Source organism: Lathamus discolor, chromosome 11, assembly GCF_037157495.1.
Source record: "Lathamus discolor isolate bLatDis1 chromosome 11, bLatDis1.hap1, whole genome shotgun sequence".
NCBI classification, from domain to species: Eukaryota; Metazoa; Chordata; class Aves; order Psittaciformes; family Psittacidae; genus Lathamus; species Lathamus discolor.
In genome coordinates, this window is record NC_088894.1 from 7081069 (window position 1) to 7107897 (window position 26829).

Genomic DNA, 26829 nt, shown 5'->3' on the forward strand with positions numbered 1-26829 from the left:
GAGCTCAGTTTCAGTGACTCTATTGGGTAGTATTGTTGAGCTTTGCACATACTCTGCAGTGCATGGTTTACTCGGCTTTGCTTGCTCTTGAAAGGCAGGAAAAAATCTTCCTTCAGAAATGTTTTACATAACCTTGCCCTGCACAGGCTTAGAGTGAATTAGTTTACAGGAAAGATACGAGCTCATGCCAGTGAAATAGATGGTAAATGTCTCTTCACCCTCTCTTTTTCTTATGTTCCTTTTGGCAGCTCCTGTAAGGAATGCAGCAAGCAGTGGCTACTGCTCCACTATTGATTTAAGCATTTGCATGTTATACTTTGCAGCTCTGCTGTGGCCTGTCTTCTGGGGCAATACAGGATGTCTGCAGCTGTATCAGGTTTTCTGTTTGTACTTGCATTTCTGTCTTCCATACGAGGCTGTGTTGTTATATACACTGTTAAACAGGATTGTGTGCATTCAGTGTTACAAAACAACGCCTGGAAAATACTTGCTGTTCCCAATTCCAGAGGTTCAGGGTTATTGTTCATAAACCTGTGCTGGGCTGCTGTCAATTCTTAAAAAAACCCTAAAGCAATAAAATAATAAAAGCTAAAACTTGGCTGCTGTGTCTCCAGCATGAATAGCCTGGGGGCAGCAGAGCAGCACATGGTGAGAGGTGCTGTTGGGTCCCTTTATTAGCAGCATTACCTGTCTGGATTTTTCTGACAACATCCTCATTTCTTTGTTACATGTGTAGTATTTATGCATCTGTTTTTAAGAGAAATTAACCACGTTTTCCAAAATACTCCCTTATTAATAAAGATGGCTGTTTTCCCTGTTTCAGGAGTTCTTTGCTTATATATTTTCTCAATTTATGCTCTAGTGGCTATATTTGAAACTCTAGCTGAGCTGAAGGAATATACTGCAAATAACATGATGTTAGGGTTAAATGTTTCAAATGGATTATAATACACTGAGAAATGTTGTTCTGGCCAGCCATAGTTGTGGTGAGCTTGTTGGAAACTTTGTGTTTTACCATAGTTCTGTGGATTATTGTCTCCACAGCATGGTATGCCCCACGTATTTCTGTAACCATGTAATATATACTTCTGTAATGGTGTCTCATCAGAGGAATGTCTGTAGAAATTGTGGTCTCAGTGTGACAAAAGCAAAGATTTCTGTGTTTATTTTGTTCCTATTTTGAATTCTGCACACAAAGTTGACCTTTAAAATGATTTTCTGTTTACAAATATTTTACTTTTAAAAAATGATCACACTTTATACTGGGGGCTGAATGGCTTGACTGGGTTCAGGATGCTAAATCCCGAGGGATTAGCAGTAATTCCAGGTTCAAACTGTTTTCTGGGTAAACACATCAGACAAATGGGCAAAAGGGAACACAAGCACCATCTTGCTGATGGGAATGGGAGGCGTACAGGTATACAATGACTTCTTTCTGGTTCTACCATAAATCTACAACATGACCTGGTGCTACAGTCAGGCGTCCACAGAACCCAGAGTAGGAGACTCTGCATGAAACGTATTTGGTGAACTATCATAATGCTTCAGCTTTCCACTTGAAGTCCTGTCCTCAAAGATTAAGAAAGGACAGGTAAGCAAAGACTCCATTTTATAACTGGATAAACTGGTGCAAGACCCGGATGATACTATGAGCTAGTAAAAGGTTTAAATAGAAAAATCCTCACTCCAGATATTCCACACAGAGCAAGTTCTATGTTAAAATTTGGAAAAAATTGGCATGAGAGAATTTTTGAAAGGAATTTTTATTCTGATTTGGCTTTTATAATATGGAACATGATGTAGCTTGTGGATTTTCACAGGATCCTAAAGTGATACTCAGCATCAACTCTTATATAAATTACTCTTACTGTAACTCAGGTTGACTTTTTCTGGAAGTATACTTACAGATTAAGATGAATAAAATATGAAGGCTGGGAAATACAGATCTTGATCCTGTATAAATACTTGCAAATAAAGCTAAGCATGAGTATGTGTGTAACTATCAGCTCATATGCAAAGTGATCCGTGGAATAGTGTCATTTGTGAAATCATTCTGAATCTCAGCTTTCACTGAAGTACTTGAGATAACCTGTGGCTGAGGTGGGAGGTAAAGTGAAGCTCCAGACACTGGTGACATTTTTGCTTCTCTCCCTTCTATGAAATGACTACAGTGCTGCTAAAGGCCATGTTGTTGTTACTAGATGCCCTTTGTAAGCAAGGGCCCCCAGAAATTGTTACAGTTTTTACACAGGCATACTCTTGACAAATATGGATTCTGCTTCCCCGCTCCAGTAGAGCTGTAGTCTTAGTCCTGCCCTGTGGCACCTTCTGCTTATGGAGTTCATTACTGCCTTCCTGTCTGCCCTCCCCCAGCTTCACACAGATGTCTCATTAACTCCCCCCTGCCCCTCTACTCTTTCCTCCATCTCCTTGTGCTGCCACATAGATGTTCCTATGTGGGACACCCACCATCTTTTAAAAGTATTTTATCGACTCACTTTCAGTGCCCCTGCCTTTTCTGTCTGAGGAAAGGAAAGCATTTTTGTGACATACAGAAGTCTCCTGAGGGATTCTCCTGGCCTTCTCTGTGATTCATTTTCCTGATGACTGCTCTTGTCTTGATGTTTTTTTGTAATTCTTCCACTTGGATTTTGCTTGGGACCTTTTCTTAAAGACTTATTTCATCTAAGAGCATATGTAACTGTTAAATGCATTTAGAATGAATACCTGTATTACAGGGCAGTAATGAAACCCAGGAATAATTAGAAGTCAAATAAGTGAAGTAGATGCCAAGCTCTTGTGATCAGGGTAACAGTGGCTGGATCTTTTGTTGGTATGGGGAAGTAAAGTGAAACCAAAGTTCCATTTTCTTTCATATGCTGGGCTATTAACTGGGGCAGTTCAGCGGTTGCTTCTGCAGTGCAGAGGGATGCCAGAGAAGAGGCAGAGAAGCCAACCGGGGTTGAAAATCACTGCAGATGACTTAATGCAAGCTGTTCTCTCTTTGAGCTTTCAGTTCAATGTATGCAGTCTGCCATGTTGATCCTTGAAGCAGCTCTTAAACGGGCAGCTGTGAAAGGGGTAATCTTGAGCCAATACACCTTTGAAAATAGGAATTTGAATGTTGTAACAGGAGACATACACATCTTTGTTTCAAACATCAAAACTGTCTCAAGTAAATAAGCAATTTTACTTAGTCTCCAAAATTATGAAAGATGTTAATAAAATCTGTGCAACTTTTCTAGCTCAGGGAAAGCTACCCACATAATTAATTTATCTCCAGAAAAGGGCAGTAAGGAAGAAACTGAGGACAGTAATACTTAAACATATGGGTATCATTAATGTGACAATGAGTGAAGTGTTGGAAATGCTAAGTGAATTCAAGAAACACCTGGGCTCCTTTGTGGAAAGGAAAGATCTGCTGAAGGATCTGGAGTGGGAGTAAAAAAGCATGAGTTTTAAGTGTGAAGGATCTGGAACCAGATGAGTGGTTATCTTCACTATAAAGAATGCCTTGTATTCAAATATTTGTGGCCTGAATATATCCTGCTAGTGTCTCTTTTCAGTTGTATGTGACATAGGCTGATATTTATTGACTTTGATTACAACCACAGTATTATTTTTTCCCCCACAATTTTCAGCTATCAGGAATAGGACCCCAGCAGCTAATAATGTTCTAGCAAAATTAAAAATAGTGGGTAATGTTGGGAATACAGCCAAAGAAAGGTGACATCCAGAGACACTGCACTATGCTGTAGTTTTATGAAGGTAAAATAGTTCTGTGGACTAGTGACAGGAAATGGATGAGAGAAATCTTTAGCCAGATGTCACCATTTCAAGTTTCATGCACTGAGTTTATCATTATAACTGAGGCATACACTGAAGTCAGTGTTTGCACAGTTACTGGGCAGTAGTTTCTGTGGAAAGGTTTTGTTGTCCAGCTTCCAGCACATAGGTTTTCACCTCATGCACCATCACCATATGTCCTTTTCTTCCTGGCAGCTTCTGTAGAGACACTTGTGTTTGAATTTGCCCATCTAGATCAGGACCTGCTGCTCCGTGTATCTGTCACACCAAAATAGTCCATTGGATGCTTTCTTCATAAGCACCCATTTAAAATATGACAACTGTTAAAAGGCACAAATGGCAATTCCAGACAAAATCTGGCAGTTCTTTTTCTTGGCAACAGCTAAGCAGGACTTCATGACACGTAACTTCAGAACTACTTATTCCTTAGTGACCTGGTGCTGCAGCAGATTCATTTTCACTTGCATTACTGAAATGCTTGAGTGCTCTTTAGGATTATTACTAGAAGCACACTGCATGGCAAATGAAATACCATTTAGGCCAAAACTAAAACAAAGCTTATACCATCGTGTCCTCTTAAGTTACACAGCCAAGTCCTGGGGCAAAATGTTGGTCTCCTTTAGTTTTGAAGGGGGTAAGAAGTTAGGACTTCTTACTTATTTTTAAAAAGCACTGATTTTTGAAAAGAATCAGTTTAAAAATGGCGTGTTTCACAAAGTGGAGACGCATTCCATCTGTTGGCATCCATCCCTTCCTGGCTGGGCCATTTTCTGTGGTCAGAGGCAGTTTGGGGCGTGATGTAATGGTTGTCTTGCAAGAAAGGTGCTTTGCTGTGCTGGAGCCTGTAGGAGCCGTAGTGGCAAACTTGATTTTTCCCAAAGCCTCCAGCACACTCCTGTGCTGGTTCCTCATGGCTCAGTCTACCAGCGTATTACCCTTCCCCCACCTTCCTTCACAAAGTGTTTCTCCCCGAGGCAAATTTCTTGCTGTCTGGAGTACCAAACATGCACAGGCACTTTCTTTTTTCCTGTAAGCTTTCCTAGCGTAGCTATTATAAGGCAGCAACAGCTAAATAGGCTATTTTACATTGATTGTGCTGGTTTTAATAGAGAGACGGGGAGTGTGTGTGTGCGTGTGTAAACCCCATAAAAATAAAGCCATAGTTTCTGGCTGAGTGAGGTCAGGTTTCTCCTATTGCTGTTTTTGAAGTGTCTTTACTCAGCAGTCACATTTTTTTTCTTGTGGTAAAAAATGCAACATGAGCAGATGGCAAGTATTAACACATGAGATGCGGTGTCTGCCTGAAGTTGATTTAACAGTGCTCTAGGTTTCTGTCGCTGGCTTTCAGTTAGTTAAGTAGTGTTTACAAGTTAATGAATTTGTTCCACTTGGAATATTTGATGGTATGTGCCGAGGTTCAGTGGTGAAGGGATCCTTTAGGAGTTGTCAAGGAAGGCAGGAGGCTTCTAGACCCTGAGCTTGGGGGCTTTTTTTTTCCTTTGACTGATTTTTAGCATTTTTGCCATTAATGTGCAACTGAAAAGAGAGACAGAAGGAGCAACAGTAGATAGCAATACACAGCCTGTTCTCTTACGCCGTTTGTGATAGTGCTTTGAGCAGTGCAGTGGTACCATACCTGATAGCAGCTCCATGTTTGAACCATGTAGTTGGCAGTTTTGTTCCAGTAGAATATTCATAAATCTTTGACAAGGATTTGGAAAACAAAGCTTTATGTAGCAAAATTTTCATGGTTGTACATGGTCTGCTTCCATGCTTGCTGTGGAAGTATGAGTGCAAACTATTCACTAGGCTGCTATATATAAATTAGCCCACATTTGGCAGCAAAACCGCCTGGAATAGGGTGATCAAATTCAGTATATTTTGAGTTCATGCGTAAGTCTCCTTACTGCAACACCACATGCTGTCTACCTAATAACATTTGAAACTAAGCCAGCTCCAAGGATTGTATTCATAGTAAGAAACAAATATTGGTTGCTGGCAATTGACCATCATACACACTTAGTGCTTTACACAGCAGATTTCTCTCTGCATAGAATGTTCCATTTCTCAAAATCATCCAAACCCCTAACCCTGCAAACCTAGATTCTTTGTCAGCCTTAAGCATGAGTGCACAGAAAGAGTTAACATATTTTATTGTTTGAGGAGTGAGTGCCAAAGTAGTATGTTTTAAAGGCTTAGTTGGTATTTCTGGCGTTAGTTTTTGAGTTTTGTAAAATAGAAGGTTTTAGGTTTGTTAGGGCTTTTGTAAAACATTACTCACTTTAATAACAGTTTATTCAAACAGGGCTGAAGGTCAAGTTCCTGTTTGCAAAGGGGACCATGCTTAGTTCACCTTTGACTTGAAATGTAAGATCCCAACTGCTAGGTGAGATCAGACTGATTGCTTTGAATATGCATGACTATCTTTACTGCCTAAAAACTGTGGTTTACTGTGTCCTTTAGGAAGGCTTCTGTCCCAGGTAAGCAGTGCTTAATTAGGTATCATTAAGATCAGTCTGGGAGCACAGACAGTGGTGCAGCTGCTGGACACCACACCTGAGGTCCTAGGATTTGAACTACCTGGGAGGTGGGATGGTTCATCCCTGTCCTGTCCTGGGCTGGGCTCCTGCTGCGCATCACGCACACAAATGAGACTTGTTAACCCCTGCGTTTTATTGGCCTTTATGGATGTGTGACATCATTGGCAGCCAATCAGGAAGTGCTTTAGGGCAGAGTTTAAAAGCTATTTCATAATATATTTATATTCAGTGCAGATATTTTTGGGCTTCAGTAGCGTTCATTTTGTCGCAGAGTCCATGTGTCAAGATGACTTGTGGGGGGAAAGGTATGAAAGTAGCGTGTTTGCCCTTGTTTTTCTGTACATCAGCTGAGTGGTGAAGTGCTGTACAAAGCAAAGCTGGTGTGCTGCAAAACAGTTATTACGGAAATAATTTTTTCTTCCAGCAGCAGTTACTCTGTGAGCCAGTCTTGGGCGATAGTTGCGTGCTCCCTGCTACGCTGCCCCAGCGTAAACAGTTAGACCTGCAAGTATTTCCCAAGCTGCTCTGGTTTGCCAAAAACAAAAATGCAACAGAGTCTGCCGAAAATGTGTGTATGTGTGTGTGCCAGAGCCCCCAGCAGTTGGGCTGCTTCTGCACACCTGCACTCACCCCTTGTCCCACCCCTACCCCAGGTTCCAAGGGGTTTGGCTGGCCTGGGATCCTCTGCCCCTTCTCCAGCCCCTGTGCAACGCCCGTGCCCTGCTGTGTGAGGTGTCCTGCCTTGCTTTGCCTTTGCAGAGTCATGCACAGGCTGTTTTATTCTCTGTCAGTTGACATAACTTTACTGTATCGAAGAGCAACAATTCGCTGATAGTGATTCTTCCAGAAAAATCTGATTAATCCATACAAACTCCCCACTATTCCTGCTTAACTCTTTCATTTCCAAAGTACCCCCTGTAGAAGAACCATAAAGAATTGTAAAACCAAACTATTATAATAATTTTCAGACCTTATTAGTTTTTGGTATCAGTTGTTCCTGTGACAAAACTGTTTCTTTATATAATATATATAAATGGAGACTTGTATCACTGTTGGGACTATTATTACTTTTATTTTGGGCTGTTTCTCCTCCCACTTAAGCACTGTGGCTGTTCTCATGTCAGGTTGCTCAAGTTGCTATTCACATATGTTCCATGACAGGCCTGCAAAGCATACAGTGTACTGCTGACTCTTTCGTCCTGTTGGGATCCCAAAGATTTATCTGCTCCTGAGCAAAAGACTTGGAAAGAAGTCTTTCAGATGCTTGCTGTGTCTCTAGCATGCTGTTCAGTGCTCACAAACGATTTGGAATATGAGGCATACAATGAGATGAGAAAGCTTGGTGACAGTTATTTTGAGATCACAGAAGTGAACATCAACTGCAGAGAGCTGTAGACAGACCCTGCAACATTGAGAGACTGAGTGGAAAAACTTGTAGTCAAAATGAAATGTCAGTAAATATAATGTGATGCAAGTTGGGGTGGGGTGAATGAGCCCCACATGTTTGGTACTGGTCTTTGAATGTGCATTTTTCACTAAAGAAAGGTATCATGAAGTGACCAAGACGGTCTCGTGAAAACCTTCAGCCCCCAGGTCAGTAGCAGACAGGAAAGAAAATAGGATGTTAGGGGTTATTAGGAAAGGTACAAAGAAAGAAAATAAAAACCTTCTCGTGCCCCTCTGTGGCTTCATCTTTAATAGTGACTGAAGCTGTGGTCCTGTTGCAGCAGAACTAGAAAAGGCATCTGCACCAGAAGTTTAGAACCACATCCCTTTGGGAATCAGGAAAGCACACTATGATTTTAGTTTTCTTTTCCACACTGAAGAATGCACTGGAGTTCTTTGACTTCTAAAATTGCATGAGGCCATGAGTAGAATTTATTAGCAAGAAATAGTCTCAAAATTCACTAGAGGAGGGTTTTTTTCCAGGTAGTGTTTCACCAAAATGTTGAACTCACTGTTGCAGTTGTAAATGAAAGAAGATTTCTGTATGTTAAACTTGATCAAAGTAATTTAGCACAGTTACCTTTCTATTTCTAGGAGCCTGTATGCTCCAAATTCCTGTAGGTTAGGAGAGTATTCAAGGCAGGAATGCTGCATACTGGCCCTGTTTTTATCCTCTAAGCATCAGCTGTTGGTCTCAGCTGGAGACAGGACATTAAGCTTTGATTTGACAGTGTAGGCATTCTGGCTAGTCTTGTATTTGTGGACAAATTTCTTCTTGTACTACTGTAGAACAGCATCACAGCCGCTGACTAGTGGTTGACATACAAGCCAAACCTCATTGATCTTTGTTTCCTGCTGTATTACTCTTGGAAACTGAATGTGATTTTCCATCTCCTGTGACTTGTGGGTGGGTCAGTGTGTTTGTCTGAATGCCTTCCCAATGAGCATTAGAGTACTGTATATTTTGCCAGGCTAAATCTAACACTTCCAATTTTGCCACATTTCTAGTATCTACTGGATTCTCCAAGGTGCTGTGTGCTTTCAGTTCCCATTGCCTTACATGGGAACATAGTAGGACTAGGACCTATCTGGTTTAATACTTTCCCTTTATGAATATTTTTCCTAGCACTGTTCCTTTATTGGGAATGTTGAGTGTGTTCTAACTGTGAAGTCATCAGAATGATATAACTATGATGTAACTGCAGATAAGGGGAGCGCAGTTGATATCCTGTACCTTGTCCTTAGGAAGCCTTTTGATGCAGACACCTACAGCACCCTTGTATCCAAATTGGGATGTTAGGATGTAGATGAGTGCACTACTAGATAGATGAAAATACTGATTGGATTATTAGAAAGACAAGGTAGTTGTTAATGGCTTGTACTCTGCTTGGGTGCTAGTTACAGGTGTAGTTTGTCAGGTATTTGCCTAATACCTTTATCAGTGACCTGAAGGAGGAGATAGGATGCACTCTCCGCAAGGATTGTGCTCCAGAACAGGGCTGCCTTTCTCAGGAAAGACCAGCTGGCCAGAGGGATGTGCTCACTTGAATCTTAGTCAATTCAACAATGACAAGCACTAAATCCTGTACCTGGGATGGACTAACACCCTGGAATAAACAGACCAGAAATACTGAATTTAAAGCTTATGGTTAACGTGGTTTAGACCCCTGGGAGAGTTCAAGTAATATGTTGCCTCTGTGCCTCAGTTACAATCACTGAATAATATAAGTTAGAACTTTTGGAGGTCATCAGGTCCAACTCGTTGCTGAAAGCAGGGCTGACTGAAGTTAGACTGGGCTGCCCAGTCTATCGTCCAGTCAAGTTGCAAAATCTCCCTTCTTGGAGATTTCACAGCCTCTCTGGGCACCTTTTCCAGATTTTGACTACATTTTTCCCTTATGTCTGATCAGTATTCCTCTTTCTGCAACTCACATCCATTGCCTGTAGGTTTGTTTTTTGCTATGCAGCTGTGAGCTGAGTCCAACCCCGTTTTCTCTGTAAGCAGCTCTGTCTTCACTCATTAGATAGCTGAAGACATCAACTAAATTGCACTTCTCTTCTTCAGGCCAGAGAAACCAGCTGTCTAAGTCTCTTCTCATAATGTGTGTGCTCCATGCGCTGAGCCTCTTGGTTGTCCTCTGCTGGACTTGCTCCAAGTATGTCAGTCCAGTAAATCCTGCTCCTGGGAAGCCCAAAACCAGACACAGGTCTTCAGATGCAGTCTTGCCTAAATAGAGAGGACCATCCCATCCCTCAGCCTGTAGGTTGTGCTCATACTGACATCAGTATGCTGTTAGCTTCCCTCAGTGCCAGAGTGCTCTGCTGAGTCAGATTCAGTTTCTGGTCTCTGAGGACCACCAGTACTTCTTTCTGCAAAGCTGCACTCTAACTAGCTGTAAATGAGGTTGGCAAAGCACTGCCCTTGTTAGATCTGTGCTGACTCTTTTCAATCGCCTTCTTCTCTTTGCAATGTTGGAAATGGATTCCAAAAGGATTTGCTCCATACATACTTTGGGACTGAGGTTCAGCTGAATATCCTGTAGATCTGCCCTGTCTTCCTCCTTGGCCTTCTTGAAGACAAGCCTGACATTTGACTTTCTTCCATCATCAAGAACCTCTGATTGCCTTGACCTTTAATAGGACTGACTGCAGCCTCACAATGATGTGAACCAGCACCTTGAGCATCCTCAAATGGTCCCATGGTTTTGGGGTTTTTTTGTCTTTTTTTAATAGCAGTTTGCTGTGAAGGGCCCTGTTTGGATCTGCCCCTGTCTTACGCACTTCGTTAGACTGTGCCTCTAGACCCGGACCTGGAAATTCTGGGAGCAGACCTTGCAGTAAAAACTAAAGAATGCATAGAGTTATTTTATTAGTAAAATGAGAATACCTGTGTCAGAAGGATATGAGGGTCAAACGGCAGTTTCTGCCCCTTGTGCTCCCGCAGGTAGAACTGCTGGGTACTATTTAACTTAGTTTGTCCCATCCATTCTCTCTCTCCTATTCCCTTTTGCCTTTCCGGAAGATTAACACATGAGGAGCAGCCCCAAATATATTACTGCTTCTTGATCAGAAACAAATTGAGAGTCTGAGAGTGCTGAAGCGGGGGCAGTCTGGCACAGCCTGTCAGAGCAGTCACAAATGGCAGCAGCAAAACAAACCCAGATTTTCCTTTTTAAAGAACAAGCTCCTTCTGCCAACAGTGTATCAGGAAAATGCTTCTATTAGTGAGGAGATGGATTCATCGCTGAAGAGAAGAAAGCCTGGTGGATAACATGCCTAAGCAGAAAACCTTAGACTGTACACTTAGGAAAAACACATTTTGCAGTGAGATTCTGCAAAGTGGTCACATTTCTTCTGCATCCCACACTCTTTTGGCAGGAGAAGAGCTGCTGCATCCCTGTGTTTCTTTCTCCTTACTGAACAGCTTAAAACCTGTGCTTTCCCATGGCCTCAGCAACATTATTGATTTGTGCAGTGGGTCAATATTGAGCTGTTGAATAGATCTTTGCTGAAGAGATTGCGGGGCGGGGGGGGGAAGGATGTTGTGGGTTTTTTCTCCTGTACTTTTTCTGAATTCTCTTGACTTTAGGTATCTCATTAGTATTTATGGAATAAAAATAGCTGTTTGACCATTTTCCATGTTTTCATGGAACTACAGTGCACAAAGGGAAGCCTGATTTATCCTTCCCTTGAAGAGATTCTAGTCATAAGTCAGAAATGAAAGGTAGTTGTTAGTGACAAATTTCAGCCAAAAGGATATATGTGATGCTTTTTGGAGCTTGCATGGAACTGGCCTTCCTCTGAAGTGCTTACACAGACTGTTCAGGGCAAAAGGAAGAAAAAGCTTATAATTTGTGATGGAAATGGTAATATGATCATGTTAAGAAGGATAAGACATGTGCCTTGTGAGTTACCAAGCAGACTGGTGAGAGAATGAACTTCATTCTAATCGGTATATTTCTTATTTCTGTCAGGTATAAGTTCATAAGCTGTTTTAAGAATGGAACTGCAGTCAGTTTGTGAACTATTTACTGTGCTTTTGAGACCCACAAATAATGTGATTTGATAAGGACAGTGTGCCTCAAAGTTTATGTTGTTCTCTAATTAGGAGACCAGTAACAGACCTCCATAGGAAGGATTTTTATTTCTCCCCAATCTGTTGGTCAATCAGAGATAAGAACATTGATGTAAGAGTCAATAATCACTTGGAAAGCCTTCACAGTAATCCCACAGGCTTGAAGGACAAGGGGAAGGTAAAATGGTCTTTAGAAAGAATCCTGTAAAGAGTGAATGTGCACAGGTTGTTACCGGAAGCTATTGTGTGTGCTGGGCTGAGGTCAGGTGTCCAGCTTGGGTGACTCCATCTGATGATGGGCAAAGGTACCCAAGTCAGGAAAGACTTTGTTCTCAGGAGAATTCTGCTCCTTGTGCTCCTCATGCAGTCACATTCTAGGCTTACAGAAAAAGAGGTGGGCTTTACCTTAAGGATGCCGTGGATGTGAAGCTGAGAATGGAATCTAGCTCTTGAAAGTCATGCTGGGTAAAATACATAAACTGTGGGAGATAAGCAAAAACTGGGTTCAGAAGCTGCATTCTGAAAATTGAAATGGTTTGATATTACTGTGTTTGCCTTAGGACAGAAACTACTACTAGAGCAGAACTTACACCCATGCTCTGGTTTTTGCAATTAATAGTTTTGGCACCTTGGTAACAAACCTGCCTTCATCAGTGACTGGAGGCAGGGTGCCAGACTGAGCTGGGATGGCTCTGATGTGGCGACACACTTCCTTTGCCGATTGAGAGAAAAATAACCTCAGGGGGAGAATGGGGAGGACAGCTGTAGGTGGTGAAGTCTTCAACCAGTGCTGCAGGCTCTGCTAGAATTCCCCTGTCAGTCCAGATTTAAGTCTGGGCTCTGCCACAACTTGCTGTCTGTTGGGACATACCACACAACCTCGGTTTCCCAAGGTGCAGATGTGTTTGACTGGTTTGTAAGGCTGTGGTTGGGATTTATCTTCAGCCTTCAGTCTGCTTTGAAGTAGCAAATTGAGAGGTGATTTCTCAATGCTGGTTAAACACCTTCAAGAAGCTTCTGAGAAGTTATGTTACTTAGCTAAGGATAAGACTTCACACTGGTTTTACACTGCTTGTTTCTTCCCATTGGTGTAGGTGAGGTGCTATGTTACATCTTCAGTAGCATGTTTATTAAGCACATGCTATAGAAGAGCTGGGTTTCATTTGTCTTGGCAGAGTGGGGTTATTTGCCCCACAAATGGGGGTTAAGAATTACCATGGAGGCTGCCTAAGCAAGAGAGGTCTCTGATATGGCATTAATGGATATCAAACCCCTTGTTCTCTTTAAAAACATCCTTATTAAATGACTTCTTTGGTCCATAGCGAAATTACTTCCTTGGTTCATAGCAAGTGTTTAACAGGGAAGAACATGTGGGTGAGGATTTGTTGTGCTCAGCATCAGAGCTCATGTGTGAAGACACATTTTGGTTCTTTAGGTCATACTTCTCCCCAAAGTGCATCTCAGGATTCCACCAGCACTGTGCTGGATCAGCTGGTGGCAACTGAAAGGAGGCTGGTTGGAAAGTCCAAGGTGATGGGTTTCTAAGAAGTATGTTGAACTTTAAATCTGTTTTACTGGAAATGAAAATTTTTACCATTATCATATAAAATTTTATTAAAAGTTAAGATCAAGAGGGATCCTAATCATCAGTTTTGAAACTTAGTTGGAAAAGAGAATAATTGCTTGATTTTGGAGGTGCTGAAGAAACAGGTTTCAGTTTTTGCCATAAACTGAAGTCTGGGCATTGATTTAATACCTGTGAGAATGACCAAATCTAAAGAGTAACTCTTGCCAGATAGCCAAGAATCCCCTTTTATCTTTCAGAGCAGAACTCAGATTTCTGTTGCAGATTTCTGCAGAGAAGTGCTCCTTGAGCTGCTCTGTTTTCTTTGGATATCTGCAGCGGTGCTGATCTACTCCAGAGAGCTTGGCGGCCTTTCACTGTAAACTAACAGGAGCAAAGATGTTTACTGATGTCAAGGGAAAGGTATTTTAGTGCTGCTTCAGGTGGTAGGCAGCAGATGTGAAAGAAATGGATTCAGGAGTTCTGAAAACATGAAGAGTACTTCAGGGAAAATCATTGCCACAGTCCAACGGAGTGGACAAACTCATAGAATAGTTATATTTTATTACTTCTTTTTCTGCTTTGAAGCTGCAGAATTGATCAGGAGCTCAGTTCAGAGAGATAACTACCCCAGTACAGTTATTGTAAAGACATCTAAGGCTTTAAATTCAGTAACCCTGGAGGAGACTTTTTTTGATGGCTCTGGAACAATTGCTGTCAGAGTAAGAAGGAAGGTTCAAGACAGCAGCTGCATTTCCAGAGATGCAGCATGTGGAAGGTTAACTTTCTTCTGTGTGAAGTAAAAACCATCCTCCTTTTTGTAGGTAATCTCTTTTGTCTGTTTGTGAAAGCAGCACAGTGTTTTAGCTGTGGTGGTCAGGCACACCACAAGCAGCCTGGATAAACAGACTGTTTGGAATAGGGTCAGAAATCCTTATAATGATGCCAAACCTTTCTGCTCTGACTGTACCAGTGCCCCTGCACCACAAAAAGACCTTACCCACTGCACTTGCCTGGCTGCTTCCCAGACTGTATTCATTACACATGGAGGCAGGTGAAGCGCTACTTGTTCCTGATCTGCTTGGGAGGCTGCTGGGAAAGAGAAGAGCCAGGGGTGGACAGTGAATTGGTCTAGCTGCGCTGAGCTCATGGTCCCAGAGAGGTTGATGTCTTGCATCTGCACTATAACAGCAGTACCAAAATGGATTTCTGGATCCATTCTTCGATAGAAGTGGACACAGAAAATTGTTTCCCATCAGCAGTTCTTAGAGCACTTGCCTTAAAGTAACGTTGCTGTGCAGGCTGACTGAAGCCTGGCAATGAAAATGGAACTGAGCAAGCAAACACACTCAGCCCTGCATTTATTTTTCTTCAATAGAAGGTAGAATCTAATTGTCTGTGAATTAAGCTGTTTCCTGGATGTGATACAACCTGTAAGTGATCACCTTTTGACCCAGCTTTGCTGTTCTGATGCTGGATTGCAGTTGTCAGAGTAACCACTGTGCTCTTAAATGGGTCATTTTCTTCCTGCTCTCCCATATTTAGTTCTATTCACCGGGGGCCTGGCTTTCAGGGGCTTCAAACTGTATTTCTCAAGGGGTGCATTTAGTGCCTTAGATACTATGTCACGCAACTTGTCTCCCTGGATAACTTTACTGCCTGTTAAAATGCAACTGACTGAAGTCCCTAAAGCTGCAACCAGAAGTTTTAATCTTTCAGGCATGATTCTACATGCCATTTCTTTTATTTGCCTGCAAGTGCAGAGTTGTTGTGCATACTTTGTTTCAAAAGCTCTCACAAATGTTTTAATCCTTTCATTTCTACTATTTGATCTAGTTTCATCTGAACTTGGTATACTGCCTTTCAAAAGCTAAATTCCTCTATAATTCTTATAATCCTTATTTCCTCAGTTTATTCACTTATCGTTGGATCTTTAAGTTCATTAATAGTTTGCAAGTTTGGGACGAAGTATACAGGGGTATAGGGCTTCTCAACAAAGATACCTGTTTCCATCTTGTGTTTCTCAGGTACAATGTAAGCTTGCTACACTCTGCTGTCTTAAGCCTCACCTAAGAGATAAGAGGAGAAATAAGGATATGTATTTACGCTGGATAGGTTCCATAAGTGCTTATAGATGCAGTGAAATGGCAGGACCTTGCCCAAGGCCTTCATAGCCTGGATTAGACATAAAGAGAGTTTAATCTTAATGCCACTTGGCCTTCAGCAAGCCACTGCTGGAGTCAGAGCCACCAGTGGTTGTATGTTATTGTATGGCTGTACCTAATGAGAGCACCTACTTCCTAAAGGCCATAATCTGGCCTTTAGTAGATCGTGACAGCATGAATCAAGTGATCTAGAGGCGAAAGGCTGTTTGCTACTACTTAAACCTTTCTTTTCTGATGACTTCAATAGGCTTTGGAATTTCAAGACGTTTTCACCCTCTTCTCTCCCCCTGACTCCTTAGCAGGCAACCACATCACTTTTCCTTTAAGTTTCACAGCAGCCTGACCACAAAGGAATTATTTCATCTTCAGTGTGTGTGATGTGCACAGCACAGAGATTCCTTATGCCTTTGTCTTTTAACCCTGTGTGGCATTTGTGCCACTATGAAAGAAAGCTTTTCTCAGACCCTTTCCTTGTTAAAAAGACATACGGATTGGGATCTTTGCCTATGGATTCAGTAGCCATGCTTGAAGATAATGAAGGCTAAAGTAGTTCCTTTAATATAAGATGGTAACGAGTGTTCCTTGGTGCAAGTTTGGTGGGGTAGATGTAAAACAGGAGGAGGCACTTTTGTAAGTATTTATGGCATGGTTACAGAGGGTATGCAGAAAACATACAGTATCTGCAGGTCAGAAGGGAACAAGTGTATCTATGGATCATTATAATAAGGTATTACTCATAAAAGCATCAGAGTACTATTGCAAGGATCTCAAAAAAAACCCCAAACTATTATTTCAATCATGGCATCATCTGTTTGGAGAAATTCTGGATAGTAAGTGCTAAGAAGTCCTAAAATAACTGGTTACAAATAAGAGTGGGGCAGTGATTTCATGAGCTATGGGAAATCCTGAGTCTGCTTTTAGAGAGGTTCCTGTCCTCACTTAAGTTGGATTGCGCTGATGAGAGCTTTCTGCAAACAGTTTGTCACCCAGCTTTTTCAGTTCAGTTACTGTAATTCATAACACACTTCCTGCCTTGTTTTCTCCTGGTGTGACCACTGCAATATTGTTCTAGAAATGAAGGACAGATTATTTCCCTTTGAAAATTGGAGTGACCTTCAACTTTCCTTGCTCTCTGCTTTTATTTTAGGGACAATAGAGGAAATGTTGGTATTCCCTGTGAATTGTTACAGCTACAGCTAGCTGGTTTACTGCTGCTTTGGTTAGGGGGTTTTCTCCTGTTTTGCAGAGGTGAACCTCATTACGAGTAGTTCTTATATGATCAATTCAGATTCTTCATTGTGTCTCACTCACTGGTTGTGACTGCTGATTTCCAATCTTAGATGGAAAACCTTACATTTTACATTTAGTATTCTGTCCATTAAGAGGAGCCCATCTCCTTTTGTTTGGTTCTGGACATAAAAACTTCATAACCACATACATCTGGTGATGATTATGTTTCTCCCCCTTGCAAAGTGTGTATATTCTAACAGCTAGCAAATGCCCCTCTGGAGCATGGTATTGATCTCCAGGATGTGCAAATCAGAAGCTGATCAGCAGAACTCCTGTCCATGCCGCAGCTCTGCCAGCCAGTACTTTGATGGTAGTATAAATAAGTATTTACTTAAGTTGTGCCTAGATGGCTATGGAGAGCCGGTGTCTGTTCCAAAGAATTAGCAGTGGATGTTTGTAACCAGCTGCACAGCTTGAAACATATGAATGAGAATTAAATACAAATGTGAGGATTACCTCTAAAATAGCAAACTGTTCTCTGGAAATAGGTTAAGTTTAGAGCCTGAAGACCATTAGCTTTAAGGGAAAGATGGGCTCTTCATCTTCCATTGAGACTGTGATTTTAGCTAGAGGTTTGAATTGCTGCACTACAGAAAAAATGATTTTTATCTACTCAATTCAGGGTTAATCAATTATTTGAATTGTTAAACACCCCAGAAGCAAACCCAAATCCCTTTCTGCATTTCTTCTGGAGTCAGTGTTTTTCAGGGTTACCAATTAATTTGCATTTTTCTGTGCTATAAAGCTAATTTCCCCTGTGTTCTACTCTATTTTTATCTGTTCACTATTAATCCAGCTAAGAAGATTGCCAAGTCAGTAGAATCAGGTGTGAAGGTAAACTTCACACTATCAGCCCTGGTTACAAAGCCAATGATCTTGTACTGTAAAGTCACCTCAGTCCTGAGCTGATTTCCCCCCCACCCCGTGTCTCTTACATTGTCAACACACTAAAGTAGCATTGCCTGTTCTTTAAGATTAATTTTCGTCCTATTTTCTTTCAGAGACATCCTCCATCAGCAGCACACCCCTGTGACCTGCCCAAACTACTGAGCCGAAGACCTTTTTTCCTATGAACTACGTAGGTACCAAGTATCAAAGTAATTAATTTTTGGCTACGAAAGAGTTTTTGGGAAAGGCTGCCTGAGTTTATTCTCAGGTCATACTTTATGACATTAGGAAGAAGCAACTGTTACATTTCAGATCTTTGGCTAGCATCTGAAGGGAAGCTAAAAGCTTCTGATCATATTGTACTAGCTATATGGAGGCTGGAATGTGTGTTCTAAGACTTGATCACAGTAGTTTGCACTTGAAATCAATGGAGAGACTGTAGAAACCCTCACCTTGTTTACCTTCGCATTTTTATACCTCAGATGGTCAGAAGGCTGAAGAGTGCTCTAGAAGCCTGTTGAAACTGTCCTGTGCTAATGGTGCCAGCTTCACTAACGCACAAATGATCAGATCTTACAAGAGAAGTCCCTGGCAGAATTTAAAAATTCAATAATAGCACATGGCTGAAGCTCTGAGCACTCCACGTCAAAACAGGAATAGGGGTTTATGAGCTGTTGTGTAATAAAAGTTGAATGGTATAAATAAACTATCTGCAAAGCTGTTATGGAGCTTTGGGTGTGCTGCTTTGTGATGCAGATGCTCTTCAGGCAGGACCAGGAGTAGCACAGTTCATCTCTGCACCTGTAGCTTTATTTATTTCAAATTAGGGGTAAGGAAACAAAACCCACTCAGTTCTCTGAATAAAGAGCATTAGGAAGAGGTTATGCACTTTTCAGATGATTGGCTTGGCATACATTCATACAGCCCAGTATGAAAAGACAGAAATAAATGCTCTTGTTTTAAAAATACCTGTAAAAAACCTCAAGATGGAGGATCCAATGCAAATTCTGTGAAGGGGAAAAAAGCAGCTTATGGTGCAAGTAATGCTACATGGCTGTGAGTAACCATGGAGACCAATGCTTTTCTGCTGCAGAAAGAAATGAACTCAACCTTTTCATATTTATTAGTGGGACTGATGATGAAAGATAAAGTCAAATTAAAACATAAAGCACTAGAAGTCAGACCTAGTCACTGTCTCTGCCCCTGCAATGCAGGTTACTGTAATGGATTATTATAAACGAGCTGGTGTTACAGTGAGGCAGGTAAGTTATGAGAGGAACAGAAGACACTTTAGTTATACCAACCTGTTTATCCAACTACCAGCAGCTTTGTTAACAGAAATGAAGAGACAGTTCACACAACAAACTCCTGATATCTTTTGGTTTTGATAAAAATGGAAATAAACTTGTTTTAATACCACAGCGGTGTATGCAATGTATGTACAAGACAATAGTAAAGTGTTTACTGTGACTGTATTAGTGGATATTTGAAACCTACTGATTTTTTGGTGGTAAGAATTAGAGAATTTTCCTATAAAAACACTGAGGGAATGTTCATATTTCTGTCTTGAAAACGCAAGTCAAAGGGTCAAATATTAATTGGCAAGTTCTTGCTACCAGAATGTTGCTGCTGAACAGAGGATGGCAGCATTAACTGTCACTTGAACTCGCAGTAGGTTAAAAGCTTATGAAATAAAATTTCAATGCAGGTATGTCTGCAGCATCACGTAAAAAGGTTTTCAGTAGAAGTCCCAGTGCAGCTCAAGGGTTAAGTCACAGCACCCAAAGGGAAAGGCAGAGATCAAGTGTGACTTTAGTGTATGATGTACCAGATAGAAAACTGGGAGTTTAGCACAAGCCATCTGTCTGTCCCTGCTGGAGAATAACTGTTTAGTTTGGAGAGAAGCACATTGGCTATAGCATGCTTCAAAGAGTGTGTGTGTGTGGAGGGGGGAGGAGGATGGAAGGAAAGGAGTGTGCTAAAAGAAGGGAGCATGTACTTGTTGAACCACTTTATCTCAGCTGCAGATCAGTGCAGTGAGCTTCCAAGTAGCAGGTATCACAAGCCCTTATGAACACCCACAGCAATAAAGCATCATATAAAATGCAGCTGCCCTTAATGATCTCTGACTGTCCTTGGCACTCTCGGGTATTCTTCAAAAGCCGAATTACAGGTCACATGAGCTCAGAAAGCTGGTTCTTTTTGTTGTACAAAGCTGTCTGTCTAGAAATGATATCTATGCTGATATCCTCCAACTGTTACAACCTTTATATTTTAGATAGCGTATTTAAAACAGAACCCACACTTCACTTTGCTTCAATTCAAACTGCCTGAAAGAAATCCTTCAGAGAAGAGTCAATGGTCTTTGTGCTGGCCAAAGCCTGGACTGACTCATGTATTCAGGGTCTCCCACTGAATATAGAGGAATGTAAATGTCAGCTTGAGCTGGCTCCTCTGCAAGTTCTGCTATAGAACCTTAATAATGTATGTAAAAATTGGGTAACTTCCATCTCATAAAATTATAATAGTGCAGTACATTATGATTACACAAACTGGGTTTAAGGTTCCTTCAGTTTTATTGGGCCATTTACCTCTTTTGCTTTTTGACTTGCACAAAAATGTGTGGTTAGACTCCAGTGTAGACAGGAATTCAGTGTAGACAGGAATTCCTGCCTAGGCTAAAATCCAGGTAAGAGTAACTTGTATAGAATACTAGAAGGGTTATGCCAAAACTGAAACTAACCATCCTCAATCCTTCTTGATACTCCTGGTATGACAGACTATTTTTATACAAGATCTTTAATTAAATCACTATATAAAATGGTATTTCATATAATAGAATTTTCTGGCAAATGAAGCACTTCTAGAGTTCGTATTTCAGAGTCTTACTATTCATTTACAGAAGCTCAGAATTCAGAAATTTATTACCTATCGAGTTCACTAATACTAAATAAGCCTTATCAGGTGTTGAGACAAATACGATTCAGTCATAAGATGATAAGCAGTGAGAAAAAGAGCTGGGTAACAGATAAAGGCACTGCCATTAAACTGTTGGGAGTTTTTTGTTACTTATTCATTCATTCAATTAAAATCTTTTAGAACTGCATTTGTAAAAGCTCTTAAAGCCTCCAAGAAATGACACAAAACACCCTGAATGCCTTCAGTTTTCAGGCAGTAGCCTCCTGTGACCCAGAGCAGCCTACAGAGCGAGAAAGGAACATAACGAAGTTTTCTTAGAAAGGAATAACCTCTTCTAGAACTTCGAGTGCCTGGGTTTGCTGGGAAAAGGATTACCAACCCATCAGCATCTGTAAGTGGCAGTTAACAGACTCTTGCCTGACTCACTGAAAAGTTATTTCCAATGAAATGGAAAGCCTCGTAACATGAGTTGAGGCTCAAGTTTTCTTTTACAGAAGACAAAAAAGCCCACAAGGAGCTCTTTTGCTGATGCAGAATGCAAAAGTATTTTTCCTCTATTAGTCTTAAAATGTATCTTCTACCACTTGAGTGCATGGCTGGGAGCCAGTCCAACTTCCACTCCTCTGAGTTAAAAAAGTAGAACGAAGGTACATATCCCTTCTGGGAAGGGGAAAAGAACAAAGCAAACCTAATTCATTTTCACCTACCGGTAACTGCTTTCAGTCATCACACACATAACGAGCTCGCCACCACCCAGAAATGCTCATTCCAAAGAGCAGCAGCAGCACAAGTGAGCTGCAGAACATGGGACCATACACATCTTCTCATCTTTGGATTATACTGGCTCATTTGTTACACAGGTGGGAATACAGCTTATACCCACCAAAGACTGCTGAATGTTTTCTCAACATCTCTGGGAAATGGTTTTGCTGCTTAAAATGTTTAAAATTGAAGAACACAGAACAGCATTAATAAAATTTCACAGGTCATTTTAGCTCTTGTAAAATATCCCAAGTAGGTGCTCTGATACTGATGGGACGTGCCTAAAGCAAACTCATCACTCTTAATTAAGGATAGTTTTCTGCTCTCACAATTTAGATCCCTTCAGGATTACGATCTGGATAAGCTTCTGGTTGCACAGCTGCCTTACACTGCACACTTGCCAAAATGCTGGACTGGTTTGACCAAACCCATCCCCAATTTGTAACACACTCATTTATTAAGTATTCAAGTTACTTTTTCCTCAAAGCCAAGACAAGTCTGTAGCATGCAAGGCATGCTCTGTCATGTTTAAAGGGCAAGTATTTAAATACCTCTGCAATCACTTCCCCTTACTACATAGTGCTTCAGAGAGGCACAGTTCCAGATAACATTTTAATAGGTGAAAGGGATGAAAAATGCAAGTAATTCATAGACCCTGTTTCCCCAGGCTGCAAAACAAGCAAATCACTACAATCCTGTTTATAAATTAGTGGTCTATAACACTGAATAGTAGAGACAAATTCAACCAAAGTTGGTTTTGTAGGATTTTCAACATCCTTGAAGGAGATCAGTCTATTCCGTAAGGAAGTGCTGAGCACACACACCCCCCAGCAGAGCTGCGCAGCACTTTGGGGAACAAAGGGGAGAGAAAAAAAAACAAAAAAGGAATGAATGCAGCACTTGCATGTAATAAAGCAAATATTTACATTAAGCACAATACAGCAATTTATTTAGATGCTTAAATGAAGAATACAAAGGGAAATAAAGATCACAAAATTATACATACTACAACAGTGTGTCATATATTAGATGGTATAAATGAATACAACACCTTGTTGGTGTTAACTAAAGATAAAACTAAATATCCAAAACACAGCACTTTTGTTTCAGTGTGCTGCTTCAACACAATACACTTTTATACAGATCTAAAAGGTGTCAAAATTAGTAGCTGCAAACTTGTTTCTTGCATGTGATTTTTCTTTTTTAGCTTAAAAGATTTCAGAAAATGGCTCTGAAATACGTTTGTCATCAGTTGTAACGTCAAGGATATTCAGAACAAGAAAATTCTATAATACAATAGAGTCCAGATATATTTTCTTATGTTGCTGGCCTCTGTTTTGAGATTGTACAAGGTTATGTGCAAAAACTAAGTTTGTCAAAATTCATACTATAGCAGTTTCAAGCTTTTGCTAGGTAAACTAGATACAGCATTTATTACACAGCAGGGCAACACTAAAAAAGAGAAACAAATCTATGATGGGTACACAAGAACAATTTCATAAGCTTCACTTGAATAGGTCTAAAAGACTGTACAAATATACATTTCAACTATTCAGAATGATACATGAAAAAAATCAATTCCCCCAGAGTCTACTATACACGTTGAACTGGTAGCTTGTATGGCTGGCCCTACACTACCATGTGAAAAAGGGTAATGTTTAAAAAGACATACAACTGAACATGTACAAGAGTGAAATAAATGTTGAAAATGCAGATAAAATAAACCTCTGCTTTTCTCTGTGTGCATTCTGGAGCCACCAGCTTATCCATTTTCACATTAAGTTACTGTGCTCATCCCAGCAGGTTTTCTCAAGCAAGATCAGCCAACAGCGTCCTTAAATAACCACTGGAACAGCAGTGGCCACAACCACCACATGCCATGACCTAGCACTCGAAAGGCAGTACCAGTTAAAACGTAAGGTTAGCAGTCAGACTGAAATGAAAGTGTTTCAACAGTTGTAGACTGGACCTTGTTACTGATGCTTCTGAACAGAGCAGCTCATGCTTGCTGGCTGCTCAGCTCCACACCGGTTAAGCTGCTGTGCATTGGCTCTGCTACTCCATCAGTCACACTGTCAAACTGCTCTCCGTCTTCACTGTCAATTGTGCTATTCTGCCATTCCATCTGCTGATTTGACAATCTCTCCTCAATCTCTGATGCGTTCTTCCATTGCGACTGGTCCTTAGACCAAAACTCTTCTACTTTTCCATAGGAACGATTCTTCCACTTCGACTGTTCTTCATCACTTTCAGATCCACCCCCCTTTGTCTCAACAGCTGGTTTACTGCTACTTGCATCTTCACTTTGGGAGGATTCATCTGTCCACACCTCTGGCTTTACTTCTGATGTATTATCTTCAAAATCAGAAACCTGCTGAGAACCAGGCCCACTTTCAGACTGTGAAGCTCCATCTTTCCATTCAACAGCATCATCTCGATCATCCTGATCACCGTCGCTATCTGAGACATCACCTACCAGTTTTGTTGGCTCTTCAGCAGAAATTATCTCTTCATACTTAGAGCTTTCCTCTTGTTTTTGATCAGACTTTTCTGGAGACTGTAATGTATTTGCTTCTGTGATTTCCTTGGAGGATATGCTGTCCTCTGGGTTCTCCACTGTGCTATCAGAAGAGGTTTTCCCACCACTGTCAGAAACATGCTGAACAAACGGACTCCCACTTTCATTGTATTCCTCTTCTATATTTTCATAGCTGTCTGAGGAGCTTTCATTGTCTTTTTCTAGGTTTATTTTTTTATCAACAGTCTTACTAACGTTGACTCTGGAGTTCTTTTCATCGTGGTTTTCAAACAGCCATTCAGCATCAAAATCCATTTCATGTTTGACTTTGTTTAACTCTTTCATATTGAAACCGAGCAGCACACCAGGTTTGTACTTCTCACAATCTCTTACACATTTCTTCCTTTTGTTACTAAAATGAGATGCAATATCAGACTTCCAGAGCCACAAACTGGCAGCCAGCTTTTCAATCTCTCTCCTAGTAGGATACGGTTGCTTATTGAAATACTTCGTAAGAAATGTTTTCCTGGCTTCATAGGAATCATCTTCATGACCCTTGGGGTCCAATGCTAGAACTACAGGTTCTTCAGGCTTCTCCTCAAAGGCAGAGGGGGAGTCATCGTCATCCATTTTCCTCTTCTTCATCAGTGAGAATTCCATGTGTTCGTAAGTACGTTTTACGGGAGCTACAGCTGGAGACTGACTGAGCCGAGATGAGGAAGTCCCTTTTTCCTGGCCATTCTGGGTCTTCCCAACACCTCTGCAGTGAACAAGGTGCAGTGTTATAGTTGAGGCAGTCATGTTACTAGTATATACACCAAGGCAATGAATGCATTTGTAGGTCAGCTTTTTCTCAACCGGGTGAACTGTCTGAATTACTTGATGCCTCTCCCGTAGATGATGTGCAAGTGCATCAGAGATGGGTCCTTTTAGGATTGAAAAGCACAGAGGACAGAGGGTTTTCCCCACATCTTTTTTGTAGGGAACTGCTGCTTGTGGAGAGCTTTTTACAGGTACATCAGACTTCTCCTGGACTTTCGGCTGTGGCTTTTGAGGAACCGGGGGAGTATTCTGAGCATGGTAAGCTACGGATTCAGCAGGAGCATCTCTCAGGTTGTAGGTGGTTACAAGAAGATGGATATTCGTGTGACTACCCTGCTGCAATGTCAAATCAAAGGTTAGGGTGGAATCAGTTTTAGGTCCCATTTCTTCATCCACGTGAACCATTCGCATGTGAGCAGCCATCTTTTCAACGTCATTGAAGGTTGAACGGCAATACGGACAAGACAGACCATGTATCAACATATGATTAAGCAATGTATCAGTGGGTAAATAGCGATTACAGTATAGACATTTGCTAGTGAAATTGTGTATTTTCATTATATAGTTAGCTACTGCAGGCACCTTTTCAGCCTTGTGCTCCTTTTCAAAGTGGACACTATACACATTCTCAGGAAACAGCTCATTACAGATTGTACAGATTTTCCACTTCTGTGTGGATGACGTATTGACAGGGGAAGGACCTGTAGCTGCTACAGGAGATTTTGAGCCAGACTGACCTAATACTCTTGAGGCTGACTGTGACTGAGATAACGATGCCTGTTTCAACTGAGCTGATGAAAGGGAAGATGAATTGGCAGACTGAAGAGAGTATCTTGCTGAGGCCTGTGATCTCTGTTCCCCTCCAAGAGTATAAGGCCTTCCATTTCCACTTGTTGAAAACTGCTTCATCGATTGCGACTGTTGTGGAATAGAAACCTGCGCACTACCACTTAAGTTCAGCCTCCCCCCTGGCTGCCCAACGTAACTTGGCGGTACTGACTTGACTCCGTAATTGTTTTGTTGTAGGTGCACATTTGACATCATATTCACTCCTGCGGAATTTAACGTAGGCTTTGGTATAGTGAGTCTGTTCATCATCTGTTGTGACGAAAGAGATCGAACGCTTCCAGGGGAAAGGGGACCCATCCTCTGAGGGAGGCCCATAGACTTCTTATCCTGTGGTTTTGGAGCTATCAGCATCAAAGGTTTAGATCTTGGAACCACTACATTAGTGTGACCTATCATTGCTGTCACCTGATACCCTATACGTTCGTGGTCTTCAATAACATGCTGTACTAAAGCTTCATACGACTTCGGCATAAAAAGGCATCGTTTGCAGTGAATACTCCCCTCCTCTCGGGTACTGGAACTTAATGGAACTGCACCATTGAGTGACTTTTCACCTCCCTTCGCTACATAAGGAGCAGCAACATGCTGAAAATGTTCCCTGTAAATGTGCTTTCTAACTATTTCATACAGAGGATCTCGGTAAGTGCACTTCTTACAGTAATAAACAGCTTGATCTACACTGTCAGCCTGCTTAGGTTTAAGGCTATCATGTTTGTTTTTATCTTTAAAAGTGCTGATGCCTCCACTCTGTGTATTGGCATTTGGAGCATGAAATATTTTAATGTGCGTTTCCAAAGTCTTTTTGTCCGCATTGAACGTACAATAAGGACAATTAAGGAGAATCCTATTTTCAAAGTCTTCACTATGAACATTCCGAAAGTGGCTTTTGTACGCTGAAAAGAACTTCGAGGAGAATGGACATGCACTGCAGCAAAAGGGCTTTGTCCGATAGTCCTTAAAACAAAGAACAGAGCAGAAACTAAATATGGAAAAGCAGGTTTTAGAAAAACAGTATCCACACTCTTAACAATCATGTTCTAAGCAACAGTCTGAAGACCCACTGAACAGTCTCAAACCTTTAGATTCACTTCTTTCCAGATTTTGACCTGCAGATCAGGTCCTAAAAAGTCTATCATCTGGACATACACATGATGTGGCAAGTGCCAGTTCAGAGCCCCCTCAAG

The 26829-nt window shown here is 41.2% G+C and overlaps 1 protein-coding gene and 1 long non-coding RNA gene across 15 annotated transcripts in view; one reads left to right on the forward strand and one right to left on the reverse strand.

Annotated features, from left to right (window-relative positions):
- Positions 1–26829, forward strand: part of LOC136020665 (uncharacterized) — a 72753-nt gene that overhangs the window by 21236 nt on the left and 24688 nt on the right. For 4 of the 6 annotated variants that reach the window (XR_010615439.1, XR_010615440.1, XR_010615442.1 and 1 more), the window contains exon 4: positions 17889–17965. This is a non-coding gene — a long non-coding RNA (uncharacterized LOC136020665). Of the gene's footprint in view, positions 1–17888; positions 17966–18257; positions 18500–26829 lie in introns of those variants that run through there. The other 2 variants (XR_010615438.1, XR_010615443.1) reach the window with 1 other exon arrangement.
- Positions 22378–26829, reverse strand: part of ADNP (activity dependent neuroprotector homeobox) — a 30848-nt gene continuing 26396 nt past the window's right edge. For all 9 annotated transcript variants that reach the window (XM_065691960.1, XM_065691959.1, XM_065691955.1 and 6 more), the window contains one exon: positions 22378–26599. In XM_065691960.1, the coding sequence (XP_065548032.1) occupies positions 23456–26599 (3144 nt within the window). In that variant the 3' untranslated portion in view covers positions 22378–23455. The remainder of the gene's footprint in view (positions 26600–26829) is intronic.